This window comes from Juglans regia, chromosome 8 (assembly GCF_001411555.2).
Source record: "Juglans regia cultivar Chandler chromosome 8, Walnut 2.0, whole genome shotgun sequence".
Taxonomy (NCBI): domain Eukaryota; kingdom Viridiplantae; phylum Streptophyta; class Magnoliopsida; order Fagales; family Juglandaceae; genus Juglans; species Juglans regia.
Window position 1 is genome coordinate 23,204,946 of NC_049908.1, and position 24,316 is coordinate 23,229,261.

At 36.7% G+C, this 24,316-nt stretch overlaps 2 protein-coding genes across 10 annotated transcripts; both read right to left on the reverse strand.

Annotated features, from left to right (window-relative positions):
• Positions 1-241: 241 nt before the first annotated feature.
• Positions 242-8,352, reverse strand: LOC109014980 (protein NDL2-like). 4 transcript variants are annotated; one of them, XM_018997473.2, is made up of 11 exons: positions 8,069-8,351; positions 7,768-7,867; positions 7,328-7,425; positions 7,134-7,222; positions 3,319-3,379; positions 3,152-3,238; positions 2,417-2,494; positions 2,217-2,273; positions 2,005-2,060; positions 1,431-1,566; positions 242-900 (listed from the first exon to the last, which is right to left on the reverse strand). In XM_018997473.2, exons 1-11 carry the CDS (start codon positions 8,126-8,128, stop codon positions 661-663), a joined length of 1,062 nt encoding a protein of 353 aa, XP_018853018.1. In that variant the 5' UTR covers positions 8,129-8,351; the 3' UTR covers positions 242-660. The 4 variants fall into 4 exon arrangements, 3 of the variants coding, with proteins under 3 accessions (XP_018853018.1, XP_035548767.1, XP_035548769.1); XR_004802174.1 differs by lacking the exon at positions 242-900 and adding an exon at positions 1,694-1,885 and having other exon boundaries at positions 1,476-1,566; positions 8,069-8,352; XM_035692874.1 differs by lacking the exon at positions 3,152-3,238.
• A 9,265-nt stretch (positions 8,353-17,617) lies between these two features.
• On the reverse strand, positions 17,618-22,987 carry LOC108980299. 6 transcript variants are annotated; one of them, XR_004802192.1, is made up of 4 exons: positions 22,498-22,757; positions 20,874-20,942; positions 18,329-18,574; positions 17,618-17,877 (listed from the first exon to the last, which is right to left on the reverse strand). XR_004802192.1 is itself a non-coding variant. In XM_035692978.1 (3 exons), the coding sequence occupies exon 3, from the start codon at positions 22,324-22,326 to the stop codon at positions 21,406-21,408; it is 921 nt and encodes a 306-aa protein (XP_035548871.1). In that variant the 5' UTR covers positions 22,327-22,373; positions 22,498-22,584; positions 22,786-22,973; the 3' UTR covers positions 21,279-21,405. The 6 variants fall into 6 exon arrangements, 3 of the variants coding, with proteins under 3 accessions (XP_035548871.1, XP_018806708.1, XP_018806707.1); XR_001994385.2 differs by lacking the exon at positions 17,618-17,877 and having other exon boundaries at positions 18,073-18,574; XR_004802193.1 differs by lacking the exons at positions 17,618-17,877; positions 18,329-18,574 and adding an exon at positions 22,786-22,987 and having other exon boundaries at positions 20,420-20,942; positions 22,498-22,647.
• Between the last annotated feature and the right edge of the window lie 1,329 nt (positions 22,988-24,316).

Consider the following 24,316-nt stretch of genomic DNA (forward strand, 5'->3'; position numbering starts at 1 on the left):
CTTTCACTTATCTATTAGTGAAATAAAAATGAAAGTAGATGGTCCTGACCCCTGGGACCTTAAAAGAAAGATAATATAAAGCATCCGAACTGATATCATGCAAATGGCCCCATCTGCTTTCTTTTTCTTCTTTTTTTCTTTTGTAGGCAATGGTCCATCTGCTTTGAAACGAATAATTTTGCTCTAAATAAAAGCACACATGAATGGTCATATAATATAAAAGTTCAAATCAGGAAGGAGCTGTAACAAAAGCTAAAATCACTACCCTATAAGGACACATTTCCAGTTCAGACATAATACCTCAAGTATCAAAACATAATTTTATCCTAGAATTACATAGTCTTGTGTACAAGATGAATGAATGATTACAGACAAAATATCTTTTCACAAAGAATAATTCTAATTCTACCTTCCATCTGAATCATAGCCTCCTATTTTATCTACAACCGAGTTTGAAAATAACATAAGTTCACTCAGTCAAGATCAACAATTTCCTAACCCAACCAACACAATCAAAGAATATGCTATCCTGAAGAAATTACAAATATGTGATGGCTACATATATGTGCTTGTATTGTGTGTGAAGCTAAGACACCACTGCCCCCTATAGAAAATTGCTTCACAGGAGACACAAGTAATGAATACACACTTCAAATTACATCAAACTTCAATATCTACTCGGGTTTTGATGGGTTTAAGCTTGACCCCAAGACTCTCTGAAGAGAGAAGTTCTGGTGCTATGCATGAATGGCTTGAAGGGCTAGTTGGGTTCGAGCCATTATTTGATGAGGAGGCAAAATGTCGTCGTCTGTAGTAACCGAGCCCCATCAAGAAGAACTCAATAGGAATTAGCATAGCATATGGATGTTCTTCTGTCACAAGCGAGCCACAAGCTTGAACCTATCAAGCACACAAATAGGATCATTATACAAGAACTCATTACACTTGACAGAATGTGAGAAGTAGAATAATGACATACGATACACATGCAGTCATCTAGTTCTAAGTCAACGCCATTCAAAAGCAAGATGGTGGAATATATACAAAAATAAACATGAGTTCCTTAAATCATTGATTCTAAATTGTTAACATTTTATTTTTATTTTGATTTTATTTTTTAATTTTTTTCTGGCCTGCTGATTCAACAACAGAGACCACAAAAGAAGAAAGTTGAAGATCATCAATATTTTTGTATTTACACTTCAATATGAATTTACACTTGAATCAGATGGTTGATCATCTCATTGGATATCTATCAACTACAGAAACTGTTCAAGAGGCCAAGGTGTCATTGTTTTTTTCTTTTTCTTTTTTCTTCTCCATGAGAGGTGCTATTAGACCATAGATGCATGTTATTCTCTTTCTTTCAATGGGAATTAAATCGGGTTAACATATTGAGAAAGGGGAAAGCGATGAGAAAAGCATGCTACCTCAACAAGAGCACAGCTTTTTCTGCCCATTTTACCACTCATATACACAGCTTCAGCGTGAAATTCACTACTTTCTCCTACAAATATAAGTGTCTTACATTGCAACTTCTTCAATCCATCTGTAAGGTCATGCCTCCTGCAGATAGACTGTATGAGCAACACACAAGAGGCATTCATACAGAATAATAGAATATGAGAATTCTCTGGAATTTTGAATGGCTTCAACAACATGCCAGCACTACTAAATTTTGTCTGTTCCTTACCGATCTACTGAACCGTACCATCACTGTCTCATGACAAGCTGCCTTAAGGCATATATGCGCACACTTGTTTCAAAACAAGTATCAATTTCAGCTAAAGTTTTATAATGTGAAATGCATAGGTACCAGCAAGGTTGATTCTCGTTTCAACTATAAGCATAGGATACCAAATTCAATTAGGCACCACAAGAAAAACTGCAATAACAGGTTCGAACCTTTATGGGTTATAGCCAGTCAAATTACATGGAACCAGAAGCTTGAAAAATGGAAAACATATCTGATAAAGCACGTCTATGGAACAGACAAGATCTTACGTGTTAATTGCTTCAAGGAAACGCATGACATTCAAACTTTGCCTTTCATCCAGTAACTGTAAGCACATCTCAAATAAACCGAAAAAAAAAGAAAAAAAAAAAAAAGAAGAAGAATCAACAAGGTTTAATTGATGTAGAGTCATCACTCTGTCGATATTATTATTTAAATCAATGCAATTAGCAAGAAATTATCGAAACTGAGATTTCCATACCCTTCTGAAAGTGTGTATTATGTCAGATTCTGCACCATGCAAGCCACTCCTAAGTTCCTATAAGACAGGAGATTTTTTTTTTTTTTGACAAGTAATACGGAAATATATGAGAGTTATCATTTTTGGACTAGTAGATATATAGAAGAATTATAACATATATCAAGAGCAGAGAGTCTGAAAAGTAAGGTAGTTTGAAGTACCTTACTAAAGTAACGCTGGAGGAGGCACTCCTTCAGGACACCACACATGCCATAAAAGTATAACAGATTCAGCAATACCTGCGATAGAGAAATCCATACAATTTACACAAATCTCACAATCAACGAGTCTGTAATTAGTTTAATTTTGTTTTTCCCCCTTCCATAAACATCATTTGATAAAAGAAAAAAAGAAAGATAAAAAGGTCTTAACGCTGGTGTAAGTTCAATCCTTCATGTGTAATGTTAGGATTGAACTGGCATTCTTAACAAGTCAGTTATCAAATGGTTCTACTTTTTGTATGAAGAAAGCAACAACATGGGGGACTGAACTATGAATAATAATCACTTTCCTAGGTAGGATCCACCAAGAAGAGTTTAGTTCTGAGGAGTGTTAGGACTTTGGACAATGAGTGCAGCCCACTGAAGGTATAAAAAGGTGCAGTTACAAACAAGGACCCCCTCCTGCCCATTTGTTATGTCAGGTCACTTGCAAACAAGTGGACCGTAAAAAATTACATTGATATACACTGTTCTATTGCACTCATCTTGGTGTCCATGTTAGATACTGATACATGACATTGAAAATCATCTCTGCTCCATTTTGGATACTGACACCTAACAGTGCCTTCATTACATTAATTGCACTAATTCAAATTAGTGATGCACTGTGACTGCTGCCACATATTATTTTTTCACATTTACAAGTGCCATTGACTTATTCGTGGAGATCAGAACCTTATTGTAAAGCCACTCAGTCCATGAGGGTGCTTTACAAATTGGGGACACAAGAATCAACCCAAGTACTCGCTCTGTGTATTTCATCTGCGAAATTGACAAAAAAAGCGACTTAAAAAATAAGAAAATAATGACAAATAAAGGGCAGCTGACTTTGGCCAACTTACTGCAAAGAGGGTAAGAATGTAAGCACCAGCTGTTACACCTACGCACATAACTTCCTTCAGCCTGAAGTAGAAATATCATAAAAAAGTGCTTAAGAAAAACTGCAACTGACAACAGCTGAAGAGATATCTTTTTTTTCTTTGTGACAAGTAACAGCAGAAGAAATATATACGCATAGCTAGCTTAAAATGTGTTTGAGGAGGATATTCAGCCCCTTAAGAGAACCAAATGCAAAGCAAATATGCATGTTCCTTGACTATATAAAGAAAAATATATAAACATGAAAATCTAATCCCTGATTAATAATAATGTGGTAAATTTAAAAACAAGAAACACTAAGTGCAAATGCACTACAAGTAACTCTCACGTAACAATTTTTCATTACTAGCTGATCTAAAGCACCTAAATTAGTAAAAAATAGGATAAAGGAAAAAGACGGCACCAAAGTATTTGGCTGTTACTGGGGTTACACAGCTTAGTGTCCCCCAAATATAATGGAACCGAAGAGGTGGTGCTCTTGGATTAGGTGCTGCATATCGACGGCGAGATTTCTGGTATGGTCAACCATGGCTTTTTGGCTAGATTTTGGTTGGTGACACCAATCAAGTACTCTTAACATTTCTCATTTGTTGTTCACAAATGATACTTTGATATTTTGTGAGCAGAACAAAATCAGATTCGGGCGTTAAGGGCACTTCTGCTTTGCTTTGAAGCTGTATCTGGTTTGAAAATGAATTTATCTAAGTCAAATTTGGTACCAGTTGGTAATGTACGCAACATTCGGCTATTGGCTTAACACTCTTGGATGTAAGATCTCCTCTTTTCCCATGAGTAACCTTGGTCTTCCTTTGGGGGCCGCTTCCAAGGCTAAATCTATTTGGGATGTAGTAATTGAAGAGATTGAACATAGATTGGCAGGTTGGAAGAGCACTCTATCCAATTTACCAACTTTTTTCTTATCTTTGTTCCCAATTCCAGCAAGTGTGACGATCCAAATTGAGAAACTCCATCGTGACTTACTTTGGAGTGGGTTGGGGGATGAATTCAAATTCCATTTGGTCAAGTTGGAGAAGGTATACTCTCCAATCTCTTCTGGTGGGCTGAGAATTAGAAATATGAGGGTATTCAATCGGGCTCTACTTGGGAAATGGTTATGAAGGTATAATATGGAACAAGAAGTTTTATGGAAGTTGGTGATTAACTTAAAGTATGAAGGTTTTGGGGGGAGGGGATGGAGCACTAGGGAGGTTCATGGGGTTTATGGAGTGGGAATATGGCAGCACATCAGAAGAGGGTGGGGGACTTTTGCTCACTACACTAGAATTGTGATGGGAGATGGTTCTAGAATTAGATTCTAGAGATAGCGCCCTTAAGGACTCATTCCCTATAGTTTTCAAGATTGCATGTGATATAGAAGCATCGTTGGCTGACCTCATGCAGATGTCTGGTGACTTAGTCTAATGGAATGTGGGCTTCACTAGGATGGCCCAAGATTGGGAAGTTGGCAGCTTTTCGATTTTTTTCAGACTCTTGTACTCCATGAGACCGAATACTCAAGGAACTGACACTTTGTGGTGGTTACCTGCTAGAAAAGATACATTCTTGGTTTGCTCTTTCTATAAGTCCCTAAACAACCGCAGAACAATCATTTTCCATGGAGAAGGATTTGGAGAAATAAGACATCTCCCAAGGCAGCATTTTTTGTTTGGACAACTTCTCTGGATAAGATTTTGACGATGGATAATTTAGGAAAATGCAGGGTGATTATAGTGGATTGGTGTTGTATGTGCAAGAAAAGTGATGAGACTGAGGATCATCTTGTACTGCATTGTGAGGTTGCTAGAGTGTTATGGGAAGATGTTTTCAGAAGGTTAGAGCTAGCCTGGGTTATGCCTGCTACTGTGGTCGAGCTTTTGGCCAGTTGGACAAACCTGGGTAGTATTCTATAAATCACAGCTGTATGGAAGATGGTTCTTATTTGTATTCATTGGTGCCTATGGTAGGAACAAAATGATTAGACTTTTAAAAGACAAGGAGTGTTCATTGGAGGAGATTAGATTACTTTTTGCTGGAAATTTATTTCTATGGGTCAAAGCCGTAGATTTTAATGGCCTCAATTTTCATGATTTTCTTATTTCCATTTCTTCTTCCTAAATAAGTGTTACCTCTTGTATACCCCCATGTGTACTTGGGCTATGCCTATTCGTATTAATACAATCATTTACTTATAAAAAATATATGACAGATTCTCAAATCTACTGTTTTGTAAACCAAGCATCTATCTCATACATTGAGAATCTATCATCAAAATGCAACATGGAGGTCCTAATCTATATGCACACATCAAAGTCAAGAACTATGGCAAGCCAGCAGTGGAGTAATTGGTATCTGGCATAACTGCTGGGTTTGAAATTAACCAATTATTGGAGCCAAGGTAACTAAGGGTACAAGCAATAGGGGTAGGCCTTACTTTTTGTTAACCAGGCAAAATAACTGATAAAAATACAAAAAAAGAACTTTTTTCCTTTTTATAAGTAAAATATTATATAAGAATAGGCATAGCCCATGTACACAGGGAAAATTGCATCTAAGAACTAGATAAATGGTTTTTGAGAAGTATCCTCTTCTTGAATCTATCAAGTTTCAACCTAAGGGGTTTGAAGTTAGCTTCCCCTACAAAACATCCAAGTAAATCTGAAGTTTTTTTAAAACACCACAACTTCTAGTCAAGAAAACGATTTCACAGTATTTATCTTAAAAAAATGGTGAAAAATTAGTAACTATGGAAAAATGAAGAAGAAGTCTTTTTTTTTTTTTTTTGATAGGTAAAATGAAGAAAGAAGTTTGTTTTTAAAAATGCCTCTGTGGCTTCAAATAGAGTTCTAAAATTGAATACTTGACAAGATGTCACAACAATTGCAAAAACTCATCATCTTGTCCCCTTCAACTTCCAAACTCCCCCTAGTTTATTATATTATCATGAAAATCCCTTGGCATATAGTTCTAAATTTGGGCAATCAGTACAATCCATTACGGTTATTAGATTTGCAACATTTTAGCCTGGTAAAACGAGTCCCTTTTCTGGAATTCCTAGTAACTTATTATGAAAATGTCTAGATTCCAAAGTATTAACCTATACTAGTTCTCTTTTTCCTCTTACCGGCATTGGAAACTCATAAAATCCTTCAAGGTATCACACGTTTTAAATGGAGCTGGTGTCTTTCCAATATTGAGCACAATAGATCTATTTGGCCTGGTTAAATGAGTCATCTGACCTTTTCTAAAATTCCAGGCAACTTATTATGAAAATCTCTATATTTTTTAAAGTATCAACCATAGTTCTATTTTTCCACCTACAGGTATTGGGAAACTCAACAGAATCCTTCATGATATCACTTTTTGTTTTTCCTGGATGGAACTGATGTCTGCCAATATTGTGCATAACAAATCTTAACTTGGAACTCTGTGATATCCCAACACAAGAATAGACTAAACAACTTGAGAGAGATTTTGCATTTGTGGACAAGAAAGAAAAAATGAACGCTAGGATTCAAAAGTGGATAACAATCAGTGTACATTTCCAAAGCAAAGGCAATCATGGACCTACATAATGGATAAAAAAACTAAACGGGGAAAACCCGGTAAGGTAAAGAAGAGGAGAGATGGAACAAACTACATCTCAATGTAATCCACATTAATTGCCTAAGTCATTCAGTAGCCAATGAGAATCAAAGCCCTACCATTCCCTTTTTAGCCCCATTGCCGCCAATAGTAGTAAAGAAGTTAAAACTGGTAAAACAGAACGAGATTAACATACCCGAAGTAATCAAGAACTTCAGCTACCTGGTCTGCAAGGTCATTGACGCAAAGCAATGGAGCATCTGGAGAAATGACTTCAGCTCCTACCTGCAACAACATTTAAAAAAATGAAAGCCAGAGACTGTTAATATCAGCGAGAGAGAATTTGCAATGCGATTCTTTTGTCCGAATAAATGCATGGAGGATACCGACCTCATGGCCTGGGGCATCAATGTGATAAATGCAGAAGTTATGAAGCAGCAAAGAAGCTGCATCCGAGCAAAAGAATAGGCCTTGGAAACAAGATATGTCTGTGAACGCCCAAACAACATTAAACGATTAGAAACTAAGGAAACAATTTCAGTTCTAGCAAATTTGAATTGAACAACAAGAGCATAATAACTATCCCAGAAAGTAAAAAACACTACCCAATCATTGAAAACTCAATCTTTTCCACGACGTCTGGAGTGTACAACAAGACCCATTACAGATAAATTCAAGACATATGAATTAAGCACGGTTTCTCAGTAAATCAAAGCTTCAATCACACTGACAATATTTTCAATAAAAATGCAAAAACCCACCAAAACTACACCTCCAAGAGCAATAACAATTTAAATGAGCAAAAAAATAATAATAATAATAACGCATACGATTGAGAGCAACATCTGGATATGTAATCAAAGCAGGCTTTTCTTGGTCTCCACATACAAACACAGAGATTAAACCTTTGCTTGTCTTCACCACAAACTCCTGCAAAATCATATTAAGAAAAAAAAAAAAAACAAACAATAAGTAAACAAACAAACAAAGGGGAATCATAAACTCAAAACAAATATAGATTAGAGAAACAGTACAGAATAGAGATTAAAAAAACAGGTACTCTGCATTGGATAAAGCAAACAAATAAAAGGAAAAAAAAAAAAAAGTTCTTTGTTGCTTCTGGTCACTTGCCTTCCCTCCAAATGGCAACATATCAATGTGAATGGAAGCTGAGTCACTTGACTCGCCCATGGAAACTTTCTCGAGCAGTTGCTTCTTATCCTTACTCCTTCAGCTGTTGCTACTTTCTCCACGGCTTTCCTTCCAATCTTCCGTTCTCCAAGCTTGGACGTCTCACAAAACTACAGAAACAACCTAAAACGTAGTACAGGAATTTACAACAGACAAGGCAACTTCCATTGAACATAATGACGAGTTCGTCCCCCCCATCAACGCTTTTGACTCCCTTGTCGTTTAGTTGGTTTTGTGCCGCAGAAGTTACCGTTGGGCGAATAATACGGTCAGCTCGGGAGTGTTTTCCGTTCTTGGTCCGTACTGATAGGGGCAGCCCTTTCAAAATGACGCCGTTTACTAAGTCAAACGTCGTCGTTTTCATTGCTGACAAGGACAAAAGGAGGAGGGACAGAGACTTGTCAGGTAATAAAAATACTCCACCACGGGGTTTATGGTAATTTAGGAGAGGCATATTACAGCTGTATGACACCTGGAAGCGCGGAAAGGGACTGCTCCCATACTTAAATCTATCACAGTCCGCCAGCTCATATTTGTCAAGAATAATGCTACTCTCACCACTCTCGGTCTCGCTTTTGGTCTCGCTTAGTGTAAAATTATTTTTTTAATATATTTTTTTTTACTTAATGATTAAGTAAGTGTTTTTTAGTGATATTATAATTTTTTTTATTTTTTTTAAAAATATTTTATAGTGTTAAAAAATACATGTATAAAAAAATAAAATAAAAAAACACTACATTTTACACTGAGCGGGACCGAGAGCGGGAGAGGGAGCGGGGCTGTAGCAGGACTCATTTGTCAAAGCCGTAGTATTCTTATCTTTCTTTTGTAAAGTTTTCCTACTAATTTTTTTTCGAATAATTCTACAATCACGAAATTTATAAATATAGTATAATTAATTAAAAAGAAAAAAAAAAGATATTTATAATTATGAATTATAAAATCATCCCATAATCGTTTAAAAAAAAATAAATAAAATATATGATTTACATAAAAAAATTAATTTTTTAATAATGAACTCCTCTTTTTCAAAGTGATTACACGACGTTTATATACTTCACGATTGTATGTAAAATTATTCTTAGAAAAGACTAGGGTCTACTATTAAAAAATTAAAATTTTTTATGTGGGTTTCATGTTTTATTCATTTTTTTAAAGCGATTACGTGACGGTTACACAATTTACGGTTGTAAATATATTTTCTCATCATTTCGACACACTATACATCACACATTTTTTTTTTAATTTTTTTTATTCTTGTTAAACTTATTAAAATTTTCTACTTATCATTCATATACCACAAATTTGGTAAGAGAAAAAAAAAAAGTATGGTATGGTGTGTGAGGATGATTAATAAAATTTTTCTTCTTTATATATTTAAGTTTCAAATTTTGAATTTAATTTCTTTGTTCCAACTTTCCTTAAATTGAATAATGACGTGGATTTCAATGCAACATGTTATGCAAGCCACCTTATTAATGATATATTTTTTTTATCAAAAGAATTAAGGAATTTTTATTAATCATCAAAGATTACATCATCTCTCTGATAACAACCCAAAGAATACAATCCAGAATTTCCTTAATATTAACAAGGTCCTCTTGCAGGATTAGAGCATCTTTTGCCAAGTTATGAGTAGCAAAGTTTGCTTCTCATTTTGCATGGAGCACAAACCAGCTTGAAAAAAGACTATAGTAAGGCTTTTGCATCTGCAAGGATTAAACCTGATTGACTTCTATCATCAAGCCTCCTTATTTAACCTGGTGACCACTTGGAAAGCATCTCATTAAGGATAATCTGTACTTGAAGACCCATTTGGTTGCAAAATCTAACAACCATCATAGCATCATAAACTTCAGCTGGGAAAGCAGTAGTATGAAGTTCTCTACTAGCTCTCAGAGTGCTAGTGACTGTCCTTCTGAGCCCCTCACAATAACTCTTATCCTTGTTCTTCTTTTAGCCCTTGTCTAAAACTGCATCCCAGTTGGCTTTATATATACCTAGAGGAGGTTTTTTTTAAAGAACAAACCTGTTGAGGATTTGTGCTTCTGGTAGGGATCAAATTCCTTTGAGACTCCTTGAAAATTTGTAAGTCCTCTTTGGCCTTTTTGGTGATCAAATTTGGATGTAGAAATCCTTTATCATGCACCACCGAGTTCCTCCTCATCCATATAGCTCTTGTAATAGTGGTTGCCTCTTCTAATTCTTCCTTTGTCAACCTTTGTACCCATTGAGTCCATATGTCCATGAAGGATTCACTGTGGAGGTTCATCTTTTGAACTTTGTTGCAGCTTTGACTCCAAACATCTCTAGAGGTAAGACAATTCCATGATGCATGTCCTTCTATATCAGAAAACCTAGTACATATGGGGCATGTTTCAGCAATTAAAACTTTGCTCTTGCACAAATTAGAGAGTGAGGGGAGCATCTTTACATGCTTCCCATATGAAGGATTTCACAATTCCATATAGCCCTCCACTCCAAATTTGAACACTTCCCTTGAGAGGTTTCCCCTTCATATATGTTAGCTAGCTCCCTATGAAGTTGATAAGCACTTTTAACCGAGAAAATGCCATTTTGAGAATGGTTCCATACCAGCTTATCTTCTCTATCCTCAATGCTAAGATGGATACTTTTTATTAGTTCAACTTCTTGTTTGAAAAAGTTAGATATGAGACCATCCTTCCACCAATGAAGATCATTATCAATTAACTCTTCCACCTTAGAATCAGCATGCAACCCTTTAATCGGAGACTGAATCTTAAAAATATTAGGATTGTGGATCTATCTATCTTTCCATATTCAAACTGTCCTACCATTGCCAATTCTCTATGTCAGTCCTTCCTCCATAAGTTTCTTCCCCTCCAGTATGCTTCTCCACAAAAATGATGGCCTATATTCAATACAAGCATTCATAAAATCAGTTGAAGGGAATTATTTTTGTATTAAGAGTTGAGCAGGTAGAGATTCAGGATTTTGCATTATTCTCCAACTTTGTTTTGCAAGCATTGTAAGATTAAAACTTCTGAAATCTCTAAAGTCTAATCCTCCTTTGTCTTTTGGTAGCCCTAACTGGTTCCATTTCACCCATTGTATCTTAGATTAGTCTTCATTATATCCCCACCAAAATTTCTTCAAGAATATATTGATTTTTTGGGATATGGACATAGGGAAAAGAAAATCTCATCATTTTTAAACTAATCATTACAACTTTTCAAATAAAAAATAAAAAACAATTCAACTTTTTCAAATTTCAAAACAAAAATTATATTATAATAATATTTTAATTTTATAATATTTTTTATTCAACTTTTTCTCTCTCATTTCCCAAAACCTAATAAATATTTATCTCAAACTATCTCACTATTATTTGTAACTCATCTTACTACTATTCACAAACTTCTCACGTCATCTCATTCCCCAAGCATCCCTTTAGTCTTCCAATTTGTCATTCGAGACAAGGCTTTGTCAATAATTGATTTGAAAGCTGCAACTTTAGATCTACTACAACAACAGGTATACTAAGATATTTCTCAAAAGAACCAGTGCTTTTACTCCTGCAATATCCAGAATATTTGATTGGATAGAATAAGGAGTATTTCTGCTAAAGAAGCTGTAGGTCTTTTCTTTGTTTAGCTACTGGTCTGAGGCTTTTTCATAGATATCCAGAATGTATATCATACGGCTCCGCTCCAGAGAATTTACCTTGTAAAACAGAAGGCTATCATCAGCAAAGAGGAGGTAGTTGATGCAAATAGAGCACTTGCCAGTTGGAACACCCGTGATAATTCCTTTTAATTTAGATTGATTGAGAAGTGAGGTAAGAGCCTCAACACATATGATGAAGAAATAAGGGGAGAGGGGATCACCTTACCTAATACCCATTGTGGATTGGAGAGTTTACTGTGGAACCGCATTGAGTAAAATGGAATAAGAGACAGAAGAGGTACAATTCATTATGAGAGTGATCCATGTAAGATCAAATCCCATTTTCTCCATGGCAGCTTCGAGGAATACTCACGCAATTCGAGTGTTTATGGAATGCGAGGTTTTATATGCCACAAGATTGTTATCTAAGATCAACCTGCCGGGCACAAAAACACTTTGGTTTGAGGAGATAATATCAGGCATGATCTTTTTTAATTGACGCAAGGACTTTGGCCACAACTTTATAAATCACATTACACAAGCTGATTGGTCTGAATTCAGTTACCTTATTTGGTTCATTTACTTTGGGAATGAGAGTTATGAAAGTACCATTCACTTGCTATAAAGAGCTTCCATTCCTGAGAACATCTAGCACAAACTTACAAACATCGCCTCCAACAGTGGCCCAATTTGTTTGTTAAAGTTGAGTGGGAATCCATCTGGGCCAGGAGAGCTCAATGGGGCCATTTAGAACACAACTTCTTTTACTTCAAATTTAGAGAATTCTTGAGAAGAGTTTCATTCCTATTTGCAATGACTCGAGCTTCTAAACCAGCTAAGCATTCAGAAATATTAGTAGGAAAAGATGTGGTAAAGAGAGCTGAGAAAAAACTTGTGAACATTTCACCGATCCTTGGTTGGTCAGTAAGTACATCACCATAGTCATCCAAGATTTTTTTGCTAAAGTTTGTTGACCTCCTTTGGTTTGCATACATGTGATAGAACTTGGTATTCCTCTCTCCATTCCTCGGCCAATTTTACTTTGCTCTTTGTTTCCATTTTAGATCTTCTGCCTCTAGGATTAAATCCACTTCTTTGTGGAGCTGTTGTATGGTGCTAACATAGCTGCCATCTCCAATGTTTTGAAGTAGAGCGATTCTCTGAATTTTGTTGTTAACCCCTTCTTGCTTTTGCTTGCTATGTGACTTCTAGTTTTTGAAAGCCATCCTACGTTTGTTTGATCTTTCAGTAATGCCTGGATTTGTATAAACTCCATTACAAGTTTGTTGCCATGCTTCAGAAATGGTTTTGGCACAGTTCTCATCCAGATTCCAAGCAGCGTCATATCTGAAAACTCTCTTATTACTCCTTAGGCTCGAGTTGGGAGATGAGGAGAAAATATGTAAGGGCTATGATCTGAATTTTATTCTACCAGGACTAAACAAGTAACATCATTAAAATACTGATGCCAATAGGAGTTGGCCACAACTCTATCAGGTCTTTCATTTTTGAAGTCCCTACCCTTCATGTTATTAGACCATGTAAATTTCAATCCCTTGGTCCAAACTCTCTGAAAGAGCAGTAGTCCAAGGTTTCTCTGAATGCCTCCATTTGTCTTGGCCTGAAAGATGCTCCAGTTTTTTGTGTGGTTTGTAATCTTATTAAAGTCCCCTACACAGAGCCAAATGATTGAGTCCTCAAGTTTGAGATTTTTTTAAAAGACTCCAACTGCTGTTCCTTTTTGAGGTAATGGGGTGGCCATAAAGTCCTGTCAATCACCATTGAAAATCTCTAAGTTCATGAGTGATTGTAACATTAATGTGCCATCTAGAGAAGTTTATCAGGTCAACAACAACCTCTTGTTTCCAAAGTAGGGCTAAACCTCCATTGCTTCCTAGGTTGTCAACTACAAAGCAGTAGTCAAATTTCAATTTCCTTTTAATAGACTCAGTCATGTCCTTATTGCATTTTGTTTCAATAAGAAATAACAAATCTAGGCACTTTATCTTGGTCAAATGACTAAGGTTGTGTTTGCGTAGTAAGGTGATATCAGATATTTTGTGAATAGTAGTGAAAAAGTAATGATAATAAAATAATGAATAGTAGTGAAGTATTAATCCTAAGGATTTGAACTGTTCGAGGGTTCTCAAACCCTCGACAATTCCAACTTATGAGATTCATTGGTAATGGCGGGGCTCGTGACTAGCCTTTGCCAATAATTCTACCATATCAACTCCTAAGCAGGAAGCATAAATTCTTCCTTTCTTATTTGCTTACTTGTAGAAGAGTTTATCTCCATCCCCTCCATGTCTGAGGCATTCAATTGAGTATTCATTTTCTTTCGAGTTTGGATTATCTCCTTTCCCCCCTTTTGATTAGGACTATTAATGCTCCTAGCTATTCTCTTCCATTTAGTGGCTTGGCCTGCCTTCTTTTTTGTGTCACAAAGGCCCAAATGATTCTCATGAACATCCTGGGGCCTTCTTTCAATTTGGTATTGGAATTTAAGTCCTTGTGCTCGGGGTCTATTAGACTATTTCACTCTTCCAATTGTGAAGTGTCACTAGGAGTTGCCAAGTCAGTAGGATTTGGAAATAACCTTTTCTAGGTTTTTAACACTCCTAAAATTGGGTGATCCTCAATATCGTAGTGTCCATGTAAGCTGTCTCTGATTCCTCATTTTGAATAATAGGGTCCTTTATTATCTCCCGAATTGGCTCCACTAAATCTTCTCAACTTTCATTTTCAAGTTGTTGACTAATGATTTATATCAGGACTATAAGTTGACTATGAAAATGAGAAAAATACTTCTTTATAAGGAACAACCTTTGATTTAGCCTTGTTTTTTGGAAGGTATGATTTCTTACCAAAATTGTGATAAGGTCTTTCCACATCATCATCTTCTTCCTTTTGTTCTGTCGAAGGAGCACCCTTTTGCATATTCTCTTCATTAGAATTATGACTAAGTTTGGAGTTATTCTTTTAAATAGATGCATGTAACCAAGTGCCATATTGATCTTGATTCCCATCATGCAGAGACTTGGCCTAGGAAGCCTTTAGACAACCTATTTTACCATGCTTAATCACACCACATTTAAAATAGGAATTGGGAAGCCTTTCATATTTAAAAGATAATCATTTTTCCTAATGTTAATCACCTTCCCTCTAAGAAGATGGTTGGTGATATCAATTTGGACTAACTCTGAGGTAAGGACCCCAACCGATGCCATCCTCATACACATCAATTGCTTCTACCTACCCTAGCTATCATTCTTCCCACATCAATAACTATTCTTTCTAAAAATGGAAGGGGTGACTATTCTAAATATATATATATATATATATATATAGAAGATTTTTAAAATTTCTTTTAAATTACATTGGTTGACTGGCCACCACTTTTGGTGGCCATCCAATCGTCAAAATCTAAAGGGGTGGTCGAACCACCTAAAATGTCATTCTAGAGGTGGTTCGACCACCCTCGTGGCCATCAAATGGTGGCTTGAGCTAACCCCATGGCCAGTAGGTGATTGGATCGAATCACCCTTAAAAAGCATGGTGATTTAGCCTACCCATGTTTTGATAGATGGTCTGGCCACCCAAAAGCGGTCTAACACCTCTTGTGCTATGATAGACTTAAGATTTAGGCTTGGTTTGGTTACACAACTCAAATTATTTCATTTCATGTTATTTCATTTAATCATTACAATTTTTTAAAATTTTCACAAAATATAATAAACTATTCAACTTTTTCAACTTTCAAAATAAAAATTATATTCTAACAATATTTTATTCAATTTTTAATTTTCATCCCATCTCATCTAATCTGTGTAACCGAGGCTTAGTCCATATACAATGTTTTTAAAATACCACAATGTAATATACTCGTTATTTAGAAATAGATGCCCGTACAATTTAGAAATAGGTCATCGTACAGCTTTTTTATTATTATAAGTTTTTATAATAAATAAATAATTTTTAAGATTGATTAAAAAAAAAAAAAGGTCATCTAGTGGACACCGTTGGTGGCTATGCAGCCACCCATCGCTGGCCATGTTCTTGTTAGGTGGCTATAATCATACTCTCGTGGTTGCAAGTTTAGTGGCAATTACGAGATGACTTATTATTATTATTATTATTTAATTTTCAATTTTTTATAATTTCAGAAATCATTTTTATTATAAAAGTTTATTTTTCTTTTTTTCTTTTTTAAATAATTTTAACTTATTTTTTAAGAAATTAAGGTTGACACATGGAAGCTTGTGATTGGGCCACTTGTTTTCAATTAGAATTAATTTTTCTATCAGTCACTATTCACTATTCCACACCCGACACCCTATAAAAAAAGAAAGAAAAAATTATTAGGTGTTAATTGTGAATGTGACTAGTACTTGATGTATAGCAAAGCTCCATTTGGATTGAGAAAGCTTCTAGCAGCATTAGGATGATTAAAAAGAAGAGAGAGAGAGAGAGAGAGAGAGAGAGAGAGACTTGGAACATGCATTATGAGCGTGGCTAAATGGTATAAATTTGGGTTAAAGGGCAAGACCTTTATGCTTATTGGACAAGAGGTGAAATTTGATTAAGAGAGAGTTATTGGTGATTTAGCAACAGAAGAATTGAAATGATCAGATCAAAAGAATCAATAAAATGTCCTTTTTTTAGTCTTTTTTTGGTGCTTTAATTCCCCAACTTTTGTGAGGAACCCAAGGGAATGGAAAACACATCAAGTGTTTTCTTTCTGAAATTGCCTTTTAATTTACAACTCTGCAAAACTTTATTAAATCTCTCAGCTTTTCAGAAAATGGTATCGTCTTAATCATTCTCATTCCTTCTTCATGAATCCATACATCCAAATATGCCAATTTTCCTTTCTTTTCCTTGCAGACATCCAAACAACAGAAACAGAAAACAGTAATAATCAGATCAAGCCAATAGATATCGTTCAAGTTTAAGGTAAGACAGGCACGTTGTAGTAGTACACATGAAGATCTAGTCCTGGTTTCTCCCAACCCAACAGCATAACCAATCGAGATTGATTACTACTTTAAGAAGGATTTGGAACAGGCACTTTGTTCAGTTTAACTCGAATCAAGCTGAGCTTGAATTTCAAAAATTCAACTTGGGTTGATTACACCTGATTATGCTAAAATACAAAAACTAACATTATAACCCAAATATATACCAACGATTTGCAGCAATAAGCTGTTAAGCTCTTGACGCAATAATTAATGTAGCAAGAAATGCTGAAAGCAAGACTATATAGCAACACATTACCTGAGTGAGGGGTTCAAACAGTTGGAAAGCAAACTCAAACTTGAGAAATAAATGAATACAAATTGAACAAGTAATCCAGTTCCATGATAAACTTGAGTTCAGCTTGGACTTGGAAGATATGTAAGAACAGCTTGATTCGTTACAGCCCTAATTTCCAAACATAATATCTGATTACGACAATATATAGGTGCGGCGGAGATTGATATCCCTACGTATTATGATCCACGTAGACACAAATATATACCTATGCCATGATTTGCACCCACAGTGAAAAGAGAAACAAGGAGGCAATGAGCAGTTGAGCACTCACAAAATTCAACAAGAAGAAAATTTTAGAACAACACTAGCAATGTCATCGCCTGAATCTGGGATGGGTTCACAGTTGGCAAAGAGACTCATCTAATTCTATCAGAACAAAATAATACATTTCTTAATTTCTATGCCATACAAAAGATCCATAAGGAAATCTATCAAAGGAATAAATATTTTTTTCCTCAATTCTTAAATACATAGATTGCAAGGACAATTTATGCCTATATAAAGGATGGTCAATATTCTTCTGGAGTCAAAGATGAAATGACTACCATAAGCACTAAAACAGACCTTTTACTGATAATGAAATTGGAATTATGGATCTTGAGTAAAAGGGATGCCTGCTCGACCACTTTACTTGGCTGTCCATGAAAGGAACCCTATAAGATTTGAAAAATAGAGACCATTGATGATTGAATCTCCAGATTACTCACCACTCTTCTAGAATGCAAACCGTGCGCATCATTTTCTACAAATACAGGCATTCTCCTGACCCTCTATCTCTTGACAGGCTACAGGAAGAAAAAATGGACACAAAAGGAGTTGAAAATATGGGCAATACACCAAAACAAAAGCGCGCAACACAACTAGAGAGAGAAAGCCCACATGCCAACCTAGAAGTTAACAAAGAGAATTACTTCGTCCATATAGGAATCCTAAAAAAGTGATTTTAAGAAGTGATTTGTCAGTCATTTTTCTTTTCAGTTGAGTTTTTTAGTTAACTTTTTGTTGAACCAAGACTTGCCAAGTTAGTGTGTAACTTACCTTTTGTAAAAAGCTTGTGTACACTTAGTAGTTCTCTAAAAGATATTAAGAAGGATAACAGCGCACTCGGGAGGTTTGAAATGATAGATCCACGTTTTGCTTCATAATTATCCTCAGTAAGCTGAATAGTTCATAGGAAATAAGTCAAATCTAAAGAAGAGAGGACCTCTCTCATATAAGGTGAAAGCTTCTTGCTACCTTGAGCCGGGCTTGATCACTAAGAAACATAGCAGAAGAATCCCCTTTAAACAAAGAGATCTCTTCACAACCATACAGCAATGGGAAGTCCATTAACATGGTAAGTTCTTCAATGCTGTTAGCCACCGTAAGTTGGAGAGAGAATTTCAATGAAGCTCCCATGTGATCGTGCAGTCCTAATCTATGCATTGAGTCAGCAATGCATAATCTATTGTGACTTTGTAATTGTAGTCTCTGCATGTGAGCCTACAAGTTTCATGGGGTCAGCAATTAGACAAATACATAAAAAAGCCATCGACAGCCATAGGTGAACAGCTTGAAACTACATTAAGAACCAAAACAGAATAAAACAGTGTTTAGGTTTGTATATAGTACCAAAAGAAAGAAATCAGGAAACTCAAAAGGACTTTGCAGTGTGTAAAATTTAATGAACATGCTCGGACTTTGCAGTGTGTAAAATTTAATGAACATGCTCAAATTCTCACACAAGGCCTCTTATGAGTTGGGATAAAGATTGAAAGGACCATTTCTTCAGCAGATACGTTAGGATAATGATTAAATAATCACAACTTATACCACTTCCCCACCCCCTTGCGCCAATAAGCATTATTGGCATGTGCTATTGTCAGCCGAACCTATTTGAATCTCCACAAAAAACCTAGCATAGAATGAACTAGTGCAGGAGTTGCATTTTAAGAGGACATTGATATTTTCTCAACCCTTTTCCTTTCTACAACCCTATATCCACCACTGTGACACTCTGAAAGAGCCCCACGGTCTACTTTAGCCAAGACCTAGGAAACCATATACTTTTCCTTCTCTATTCATTCTTTTATTCCAAGCATTTGTTCAGTAAATTTACAGCCTTTCGCAATAGAATGCAGTCTTGGATTTAGCCCCCATTTGACTTTGTTCAACAAAAGTTTGCATCACAGATTAGTTGCCATGTGTTGCATTCCCTACAGTATTTGAGAATCATATTTGTCTTCTTTTGTCTATTGTGACTGTTACTAGGGACAGGAGATCTCTTCAATATATGAACTTAATTTCAGCTTAATATTCTGAGGTAGAAAAGAAGAACAAATATCATATGCTTTCCATGACTTATCGGTTCCTGTTTTTTTTCCCCCTTTGTAATGTCTTATGAAAATTCAAGAGACTGCAAAACCAATAACCATTGTTCTCATGAAATTTTGCAAGGAAATTAGGGGTGCTACCAACCCTCTAAGGGCGGGTAGCCACCCAACCTGCCCCCTGTCCGCAGCCAGGCAGGGTGACCGTCCACATCCACTTGCTGGGCAAGTGGATTGACACTACCACCGTCCGAGAATACATTTTTCACAAAAAAGTCCAACAAAGTAGCATATACATAAAAAAAAAATAGCACAAATCCAACAAATTGCACATATTTTCATAGATCTGAAGATCTGTGCATAGACCCACGGGCCACCACCGGGGCATGGGCCATAAAGATTTGCCCATGGCTGCGGCCGTGGGTCATAAAACTCACAAACCCACAGTCGCAGCCTTGGGTCTTTAACTTATAGATATACAATAGCGACCGTGGTCTTGGGTCGCAAAGACCCACAACTGAGCCATGGTCTTATCGTCGTAGACTGTGGCTTGGCCGTGACCCACGATAATGGAGAGAGAAGCCGGGCTGAAGGAAGAGGAGAAGAAGAAGAGAAGATGGAGGATAAGAGAAAAGAGAGAGAAGAGATGAGAGAAAGGAAAAACCTAGAAAGAAGAATAGAAGAAATGAGAGAAAGAGGTAGAAGACGCAGAAATGGGGAAGAAAAACTTATATACTAGGGTTTGAGATGTGAGGAGTGGGGGAGAATTTACCCTAAAACGTCGTTTTGGTATAAAACTTATTTTCTTTAATATATAAGATATATATATCAGGTAGGTGAAATCTGGGTGGGGCCAAAGCCCAACCTGGTACTTGCCCACCTTTGTGCATGGGTGGGCGCTCGCCCGTCTGCCTACCTAATGCAGACGTGCAACCCCGCCAGCCCCAAGCGGGGGCTGGGTAGGCAGGTACAGGTTCCTAGCCCCCAGGCCAATAGGAAATGAACCTTGTTGAAGGTAGCAAAACTATGGTTCATTTTGTGTTTATCTTCCATTACACATATTAACTACATTGAAGGGAGAAAAATAATATGTTTCAAATGGTCAGAATACACATTTAAACCCCAAACTGTTCATATGTGGGATGATGGCAAAGTGAAACTTGAAATTTGGGACATGCAGTTTATGCTTAATTTATACGTAGAAAAACATTAGAAGTCTGAATCTTAACATACAGTGTCTTAAAGGTAGCATCATGTATCGCTAGGCCAAGACAACTTGGGATCACACAAGGCGTAACACAAGTTCATTAGCTATAACAGTTACTTTTTCAGCAGTGACTATATAATGAAAAGAAATCAGGACATCATACCAGCATCAATTGATTTGTTGGAATCCAAAAGTTGACAATTCACACAGAAGTATCAACACAAGTTAAACCAACGAAATGGGAGGGAAAAATTGGGACTGTCACCCTTTAAATGGACACCAAACGTATATCATATGCAGAAAAATTCTAGCCTTAGCATCATGTCTTCAGCCCCTGGAACAAAAGAAATCAAACCCAAGTAATGGTTATATTCCATGAAATAGAAAATGCAGGAATTGGTCTAGGTCTTTAATATTGGTTTTGACTTGAAATAAGAGCGTACTCGCAGTTAAGCCAGAGAAATCTCACACAAATGTTGATGAGTGGAGCTCTCAGTGATTGTTTCCCAAATATACTTGACAGGTAACAGAAAGGAGCCTTTTATGATGATTAATTAACTTAAATTCCCAAAATCAGTGAAATTAACACTGCAAGAAAGATATACAGCCAAGTAATAACAAAGTTGCCTCTGATCAACTAATGGCTAAAACTAATGTGGAGGAAAAATCATAGGAAGAAAACAAATGAACATTTAATTAAATTTAGTGTAATCTGATTACAAATTGACCAAGTGTTGATAAAAATCAACACTTACTAAAAGCTTGTTAGCATTCTATGAAAATCCTATCAAATTTCTCTATTCATTTTTCCAAGCATACAAGATCAGTGAGAAGCCAAGACATTGTGTTTCGGAACCCGAAAATCTTTGCGAGCAAGACCACGGAAATGGATTTGGATTGGAAATGGGTTGGCTAGCCCACAACTTCTCAGCCGAGAGGCATGTCTTGAACATAAAAACAGCATTTCCTAGTGATGCACCAAAGAGCCAATTATAAACATCCCAGAAAACTTCTACAGCAAGCCCATCAACCAAGATGGTATGGTTCCCCCGGAACTTCCATCGAAGCTGCTTTACCTGCATTACTGGCTTGCTATCTACGCGGATCATCAGGCATGGATCATTGACACCAGTAGTGTCACATTCGACCACAAGATCATGAATTTGACCACTGTCACAAAATTGAACTTTGGTACTAAACACTTTCTTGCCATAAATATGCTCTCTCTTGGCAATGAAAACAGCATTAGAAGGCACAGGGCTGGCATTAGTTTTCTTGAAAGCTTCTTTTCTCAAATCCCCAAGAAGAAGAACCATTTGTCGATCAACAACAAACGCAACATAAAATCCCTCCAAAGGCTCAGGCCCAGGACCAAACTTGGCCGCAGAAAGGTCCCAAAATATATCGATTTTACAAGAATATTTTTCTAAGCTCTTGGACACTCTCCTCTTGGAGAAAAACCAGGGTTTAATATCGACCTTACACAGACACTGATTTGATGAGTCATCGATCCCAATTCCAAGGCATTGGCCCATTAAGTTCTTACTCCATGTGACAGTAATCAAGCAAGACCGACCTCGTAAACAGCATTGATAGACACAAGTTACTAAATTCTGGGCAGCCTTGCTCGTGCTGGACGAGGAAGAATCAGCAACCTGAACCCCATTTTCACCAAAACAAGATGGGAAATCTCTCATCTTCACCCCGAGAACTTGCATTATAAATCCTAAACTTTCTGGTATTTTTGGCAAACAGTTGTTGCTCACTTTTGCAGCCCAAAAAAAAGAAGAAGAAGAAGAAAAAAAAAAAAAAAAAGCAAACTGAAAGGATTCAGAAAATGACAGCAGATAGACGAAACACAAACATGGAAAGCAAGAAGGGACGCCTACCTCGAACTTATCAGAGAAATCAAATAACCGTCTCAGAAATGCTCCCAAGTCTGCTTCTCAAGCCCAGATGTGATCTGCTTACAGACTCTTCGATGCATTGCACAAGCCCATATATCAAGAAGTCCAAAGTAAGCAGAAGGAGGTGTGCATCTAAATTGAAGAAAAATCTGGGAAAGGATTAAAATAACTCAAAGCATTACAGAAAGAGGAAAAAAATGAGCCCAGCAAGTTATGTTAAAAAGGGAAGTAATAGAGGCAAAATAAAGAAGATGTAAAATGCAAAAATACCTTGAGATGGTGACAACTTAAATAGTCCCAATGGAGCTGATGGAGAAAGGGTAGTGTATAGGCAGCAAATGGGTATTTCCGGAATGGCTGTGTTGTGAAGTTTACTCGACACTGAAAGGAGAAGCAGCGGCCCGTTTTGCCGAGTTATGCGCGTACATATTGGCGCTACGAAGAATTTTGTTGGACTCAAAATAAAAGAGAAAAGATGACTAATGCCATTGATTACAGGATAAATCATCTAGTTTTGGTTGGAGTAGGTGTTGATGTCATGTTTCGCAGGCCTGGACAACTCTATGCAGATAGTGCTCGGATCGTCACCTGCTCAATGAAAAGGGAGACCTCGGGATCCGTTGTACCTCCAATACTTAAGTTAGTATTGATGTAGGAGATGAAGAGAAAATAATAGTGAAGATGGGGGTAAAAAGTTAACTTTCTTGTTTGTTGCAGGTAGTGTTTATTTATACTTGCTGACCTAGTCTCTATGGTAGTGGGGTGTTGCATTGCTGGAGATTATATATTCATGTCATCTACATGTCGAGCTATATTTATGCCGTTCGCTCGCCGAGTTATGAATTGTTTAGGTTCCCTGTATGTAGTTCGAGCTCTAGGTCGCATTAAATGCGGCACGCTTTTTGCTTTGGTTCGCATTGAATGCGGCGTGCTTTGCCCTGGTTTGTATTGAATGCGGCGTGCTTTATGTTTTGAGTTCCTTCTATCCCATTAATGCTCGGTGTGAATTGCCTCATATTTTCCTGGCTTGCATTGAATGCGACATTCTTTCTTCCTTAAGGCTCTCCTGTATCATCTGACTAGGTTCCTGACGTGAGCATGGTCCTACCCGGATCTCATACCCAGGTTCCGACCCGAGACTTCCTAATCTGTTTGGCCCTGCCTAGACCTTGTATTTGGGCTCTAACCTAGGCCTTGCTTTTAGCCTGACCCAAGGGATTTACTTCCTTCACAGTAGGGAGTGGGATATATGAACGATGTGAAATGTGGCTTGCTAAATCAAATTAAATATAAAGTAGTTAAGATTTGGAGAAATTTAAAGAATGAGATGTGGATGTTCTTCCATGTATGTACATAGTTTTTTTATTTTTTAATCCAAGATGCGTTAAAATTAAAGTAATAAGAGGAGAAGGTTGGATATCCCATGAACAAAATATCATTACAATGACAATATATATATATATATATATATTTTAGTGTCGGGAACCTCTTTAAGGCAGGTCCTTCGAACCCACCTAGTAGAGTAAACCCTAGTCTTGTGCACTGTATCCCTCGGAAGTTTTCCTACACAAAATTGATTAAATCGCTGACTTTTTCACCATGGAGTGTGGTCTCAGAGGATTATTTGCACTCATGAGGTATTGAACCTTAGATCTTGAAGGGAGTGATATCCCCAAGACCAAGACCTTCACTATTTAAACCAACCCTTGGGGTTATTACAATGACAATACCATTTACAAGGGAGAGGAGAATAAAATGGCAATCAACCAAAGGTTAGGCCCCTGTTTTTTAATTGAACCAT